Source organism: Coturnix japonica, chromosome 26 (assembly GCF_054131305.1).
Source record: "Coturnix japonica strain WE chromosome 26, WE-NBRP24, whole genome shotgun sequence".
Classification (NCBI taxonomy): Eukaryota; Metazoa; Chordata; class Aves; order Galliformes; family Phasianidae; genus Coturnix; species Coturnix japonica.
This window is the reverse complement of record NC_140688.1, coordinates 1823756-1830000: the sequence shown is the minus strand read 5'-3', so window position 1 is coordinate 1830000 and position 6245 is coordinate 1823756. Positions and strand designations below refer to the sequence as shown.

The following is a 6245-nucleotide window of genomic DNA, read 5'->3' as shown; positions in this document are numbered from 1 at the left end:
ACGCGGGACAACGCGCACACCAGGAGGTTCTGCCCGCTCACCCCGGCGTCATATCGCTCTGTGTATGCACCGAGAGCACGGGGACACGGGGACGGCGGTGACTGATAGCAGGTAATGGGGTATGGGGTTATAGGGGCTATTAGGTGATGGGGTTGTGGGTTATGGGGTTATTTATGGGGTTGTGGGGGTTCTGGGGTTATTTATGGGGTTATGGGGTTGGCTATGGGGTTATAGGGGTATGGGGTTATTGGGGTTTGGGGTTGTGGGGTTATGGGGGTTATAAGGGGTTATGGGCTATAGGGGTTATGGAGTTGGCCCCCACATATTGTACTGTGTGTGTCGGGGCAGTTGTGGTGATGATGTTAATTAAGGCCGTAATTACTAATTACTATTACTAATAACGCACTCTGTGTCATCCCCAGGCTGTGCTGAGCGCAATGTGGGACAGAAGGCAGCAGCTGGGCACCAACTGTGCACCATCATTAGTGCACTATCACTTGTGCACCATCATTTGTACACCATCAGCTTTGCACCACCGCTCGTGCACCATCATCTTTACACCATCACTTTACACCACTTTACACCTTCAGTTGTGCATCATCACTTGTGCACCATACCTTTGCACCATCACTTTGCACCACTACTTTGTACCATCATTTGTACACCATCACTTGTGCACCATCACTTTGCAGCATCCCTTTGCACCTTCAGTTGTGCACCACCACTTTGCACCATCACTTGTGCACCATCAGCTTTACACCCCCACTTTGCACCAGGAGCAGAGCTCAGCAGCTGTTCCCTGTTGTGTTGTTGTGTTATTGTGTAGTTGTGTTGTTCCAGCCCTGCTCACACTCGTGTGTTTATTGCACCATTATGGGCTTTTTTCCCCCAATAAAGCCCCACTCACAGCTGCAGCTTCATCCTGGCTCGTACCCCTCCATCTTCCTCCTCCTCCTCCTGCTGTTGTTCACCCCCCGGCTCCGCTCACGACGCAGCCGCAGCAGCGACACCAGGGCACGATGGGCGCTCATCACACGGCGGCTGTAGGATAATGGGAACCCATAGGGGATAATGAGACCCCATAGAGACCAATGAGACCCCATAGGGGGCAATGAGAGTCCCCATAAGGGACAGTGAGACCCCATAGGGGATAGTGAGACCCCTATAGGGCACGATGGGCGCTCATCACACGGCGGCTGCAGGGACAATGAGACCCCATAGAGACCAATGAGACCCCATAGGGGATAATAAGAGCCCATAGGGGATAGTGAGACCCCACAGGGGACAGTGAGACCACACAGGGGACAGTGAGACCCCATAGGGGACAGTGAGACCCCATAAGTGCCAATGGGACCCTAACCCCACCCCCAGCACTCACTTGAGGTTGGAGAGCTCGAGGATCAGCCCCCCCAGCACCGCTGACGCATCCTCACGTGGTGCCACCTCCTTCCTGGGGGTCAAAGGGGGTGAAAATGGCACCAATCCGGGGCTTTTTAAGCCCAAAATGAGCTCTGGGTTCTGGTGGGGGGAGGGGGGTCCGACCTGGGGGTGCAGCTGGGTGAGGCCGGGTCCCCATCGGCGTCCACAGGGCACAGAGGGGCTGCAGGCTGGGAGGGGGTGGGTGGCTGGGGGGGAAATGGGGTGAAATGGGGGCAACTGGGGCAACAGGGGATGAACTGGGGGGAACTGGGATGAACTGGGGTGAATGGGGGTGAATGGGGGGGGATTGGGGGATATGAGAGTGACTTGGGGGGGGACTGGGGTGAATGGGGGTGAATTGGGGGGATCTAAGAGTGACTTGGGGGGGAATTGGTGTGACTTGGGATGATTTGGGGGTGAATGGGGGGGAACTGGGGTGAACTGGGGCACCAAGGGCTGAACTGGGGGGAACTGGGATGAAATGGGGTGAACTGGGGGGGACTGGGGGGATCTGAGAGTGACGTGGGGGGGGAACTGAGATGATTTGGGGTGAATGGGGGCAAATTGAGGGGGACTGGGGGATATGAGAGTGACCTGAGGGGGGACTGGGATGAATTGGGGTGAATGGGGGGAAATTGGGGAGGATTGGGGGATCTGAGGGTGACTTAGGGGGGGACTGGGATGAATTTGGGTGATTTGGGGGTGAATGGCAGAGAACTGGGGTTAACTGGGGTAAGTTGGAGTGATTTGGGGTGAACTGGGGTAAATTGGGACAATCTAGAGTGGAATGGGGGGTAAACTGGGGTGAACTGGAGCTCTATGGGGTGAAGTGGGACAATGTGGGGTGCAGTGGGGCGCTATGGGGCTGTTCCCTATGGGTTCTCATAGTACTCTGGCATTACCTGCAGCAGCTCAGTGTACCCCCTGGCACCCCACTGTGCTCCGGTGCTGAGACGTGGGGCAGCCCCACAGTGCCAGCCCCATAGCACTCCTCATGCTCTGCCCCACAAGTGGGCTCCGCTTTGGCTGCCCACTCCCCCTCCAATGGCTCTTTGGTGGCCTCAATGCATTCTGTGCCCCCATCGGTGTCACTATGGGGCTGTGGGGTGCTATGGGGCTGTATGTCCCCCATCTCAGGGCTGTTCTGGTCCTCCTGCTGCTCGCAGCCATCCATCCCATCCTGGAACAACCCCCCCCATAACCTGTGTGCTCCCTGCCCCATAGCCATGGGGAGCTGTGGGGTGACGCTGGGGGGGCAGAGGCCCTGTCCTACCTGTGCCAATGGGGCCGCTGTGGGGCTGAGCTCCTCCATCACGCTGAGCTGTGGGGCGGCTGCTGGGCCTCCGTTATCAGAGCGGCTGGGAACCAAACAGACCCCAAACCCCATCAGCTGGGGGGCACCAGGACCCATTGCTGGCCCCAGGCCCCATTCCTACCCCCAAGCCCCATTTCTGCCCCCATTTCCACCTCCAGCCCCCCCTCTGCCCCCCACCCTCCCATTTCCCCCCATTACCTCTCTGTTCCATCTCCATGCACTGAGTCCATCCCTCCGCCATTGTCCAGAGCGTCGCCTCCAATCATGGCCCCCATACTGATGTCCTCCATATTGGTGTCCCCCCCATTTATGTCTCCCCCATTGCTGTCCCCCATATTGCTGTCTCCCCCCTTGGTGTCCCCCATATTAGTGTCCCCTCCACTTACATACCCCTCATTGCTGCCCCCTCTATTGGTGTCCCCCCCATTTCTGTCCCTCTCCTTGATGTCCCCTCCATTGATGTCCCCCTCATTGGTGTCCCCCATATTGCTGCCCCCTCCATTGGTTTCCTCTTCCTCGGTGCCCCCCATATTAGTATCCCCCCCCTTGGTGTCCCCTCTATTGATGTCCTCCCCCTTGGTATCCACTCCATTAGTGTCTGCCATATTGGTGTCCACCATACTGGTGTCCCCTCCCTTGCTGTCCCTCCCCTTGGTGTCCCTGTCCCCTCCATTTTTGTCCCCTCCATTGGTGTCCACCATATTGGTGTCCGCCATATTGGCGTTTGCCATATTGGTGTCCCCCCCCTTGGTGTCCCCTCTATTGTTGTCCTCCCCATTGGTGCCCCATCCAATCATGTCCCCCCCCTTGCTGTCCGCCATATTGGTGTCCCCTCCATTGTTTCCCCCCTCATTGGTGTCCCCTCTATTAGTATACCCTCCATTGATGTCCCCCCCCTTGCTGTCCCCCATATTAGTGTCCCCCCCATTAGTGTCCTCCATATTGCTGTCCACCATATTGCTGCCCACCATATTGCTGTCCCCCATATTGGTGTCCCCTCTATTAGTGTCCCCTCCATTTGTGCCCCCTCCATTGATGTCCCCCCCCTTGCTGTCCACCATATTGTTGTCCCCACTATAGTCGTCCCCCCCCTTGTTGTCTCCCCTCAGTCCTGCCCTGACTTTGACATTGGGGCCATCATGGGGGTCAACACCTGCAAGAGGAACAGCAGCTGCTTGGACGCCATTTTGTGGCCATTTTGAGGCCCTTTGGAAACCATTTTGTGACCATTTGGTGGCCATTTTGAGGCCATTTTGCGGCTGCTTGGAGGCCATTTGGTGGCCATTTTGAGACCGCTTGGAGGCCCATTGGAGGACATTTTGAGACCATTTTAAGCCCATTTTTTGGCCATTTTGAGGCCATTTTAAGTCATTACCTGTCACCTGGCTGCTCCTCCTTTTGCCCATGGCGCCGCTCACCTGAGGGGAACACACGCCCATTGAGCATTATTTCCTCACTATTTCCCCTCAAATCCCCCCTGGCCGCCCGGTCTCTCTCACTCCACGTCCCAGAATAACACCGTTATCCCGCTATAACGAGGCCCAATGGCGCCCATCCCGCCCCAAGGTCCTTCCCGGCCCCGCCACCATTTTACTTCACCTCAGCTCCCGCCCAACGCCTTCCCGCCTTTTTCACACCGCGCGCTCTGCGCCTGCGCCGCGCGGGGGACGCTGGGAGTTGCAGTCCCCGGAGAGACGTACCGCGGCGCAGCGCGGGGGACACTGGGAGTTGCAGTTCGCGGCGCGCCGTAAAGCGCAGCGGGGTGCGGCGCTTTTGCGACAGCGTCGCCGTAAAGTGCGGAGGTGTTGGCAGCCCCGTAGGAGGAAGCGGTGAGTGGGGACGGACCGGGACCGGGGGGGTCCGATGGGGGGGGATCGAACGGCGGGGTCCAATAGGGGGGGGATAGACCGGGGGGGGTCCAATGGGGGGGATATAATGGGGTGGGGGTCCGATGGGGGGGGTTCAGTGGGGGAGGGGGGGGGGTACAACGGGGGGATCCAATGGAGGGCGGGGGGATTCAATGGGGGGGGGGATACAATGTGGGGGGGGTCCGATGGGGGGTGTACAACCGGGGGGGTCTGTGCTCTGTCACAGGCATACAAGCCTGTTGGAAGGAGTGCATTGAGGCTGCAGCGCCCAGATAATAAACCTGAGTTTGCTGTCACCAGCAACCAAGCTTACGGTTAATTTCTGAAACAAGATTAGTGATAGTATTTCCACGCAGCTGGCACAGAAGCTTCTTGGATTACAGTGCTGACAACACACATTCACCAGAGCCAGCAATGACAAAAAAATTTCCCACTCCCACCAGACCTTGAAGGACAGAGACCAATTTAGGTTTCTTCACTCTCACGAAGGGGAGTAAGTAAGAAGGTTCACTCAGTAATTCAACCTTACAGAGGCTACTTAGTAATTCTGTGAATTTAAGGAATTATAAAATGATGGATAAAAATCAGAAGTATTTTGTATTTAAATATATGTATACATTATACAGTTATTCTAATGCGACATCAAATGATTACCATTTTGCCCACAGATGTGAGAACTGTTAAGAGAAAATATACTTGCTTTTAACCACTGTAGATCACCCATGGCACATACCTAAGGACAACATAACAGCTGAAAGCAGTAACTGGGAGAAACACTGTACAAAGTATACAGATTGGGCTGCACGTGCGTCAAGTGATTTATTAACACAACGAGGTTGGGGGGGAAGAAGAATTAAGTTTGATACCTGTTGTCTTCGTTTCTCCTCTTCAATAACAGCTTTGGCTTCTGCCTCTTTTATCTGTCCAGACATACAAAGTGATAAGTAACTGTTGTAAAAGCAGGTAAAACTATTATCTTACAGAGCCATAATTTATAGAACAGTTCTCAGAAAAGCGAGCAAAACCTTCACCAAGTGAGCTGTGAGCTTACTCAGATTCTAAAACATTCTGTGAAAAACCTCTATCAATTCATGTTTGAAAAACACGGAACATTAGAGACGCTACCATGTTATAAAACTAAACTTCTGACTAACTGGAAAATTCAACTGACAAATATAAAACCTGGGGAAAATATAAATATATATATATTCATTAATACCAGGGAAAAATTCCTTAATAAAGTCACTCTAAGCTTTCAGTAACTCAGTCCTCAATTCAGCACACTGTACACTGATGGGTAAATCCTTATATATGTATGTAATTTACACTCACACACTTCATTCCAAGTAGTTAAATATGCCCTGACTGCTAGAGCAAAAGGAAATCTCCACTTTTGTACCAAATGACATATTGGATAATGCATACTCATATTGTTCTACTGCTCTTGTTGTAATGGAAACTGTCAATGCAATTACATTTGCTTCACCATCAGAAAGTTTTATGAAAAATAAAACCTGGAACTACAACTGATCACTCTACAGAACTGTTACATAGCATTCAAGACAGCAAATTAAATGCCAGAAACTTAAAGGAAAAAGAATGGCACAGAAAATATTAAAACATAAACATACAATGCATCTGAA

General features: G+C 53.3%; 1 protein-coding gene across 7 annotated transcripts; it reads right to left on the bottom strand.

Annotated features, from left to right (window-relative positions):
* Window positions 1-846: 846 nt before the first annotated feature.
* Window positions 847-4293, bottom strand: LOC146756558 (uncharacterized). 7 transcript variants are annotated; one of them, XM_085524002.1, is made up of 7 exons: window positions 4110-4293; window positions 2933-3887; window positions 2693-2777; window positions 2322-2599; window positions 1543-1625; window positions 1379-1450; window positions 847-1041 (listed from the first exon to the last, which is right to left on the bottom strand). In XM_085524002.1, exons 1-6 carry the CDS (start codon window positions 4171-4173, stop codon window positions 1401-1403), a joined length of 1515 nt encoding a protein of 504 aa, XP_085380128.1. In that variant the 5' UTR covers window positions 4174-4293; the 3' UTR covers window positions 847-1041; window positions 1379-1400. The 7 variants fall into 7 exon arrangements, 5 of the variants coding, with proteins under 5 accessions (XP_085380128.1, XP_085380126.1, XP_085380129.1 ...); XM_085524000.1 differs by lacking the exon at window positions 4110-4293 and having other exon boundaries at window positions 2933-4103; XM_085524001.1 differs by lacking the exons at window positions 847-1041; window positions 4110-4293 and adding an exon at window positions 1167-1196 and having other exon boundaries at window positions 2933-4103.
* Between the last annotated feature and the right edge of the window lie 1952 nt (window positions 4294-6245).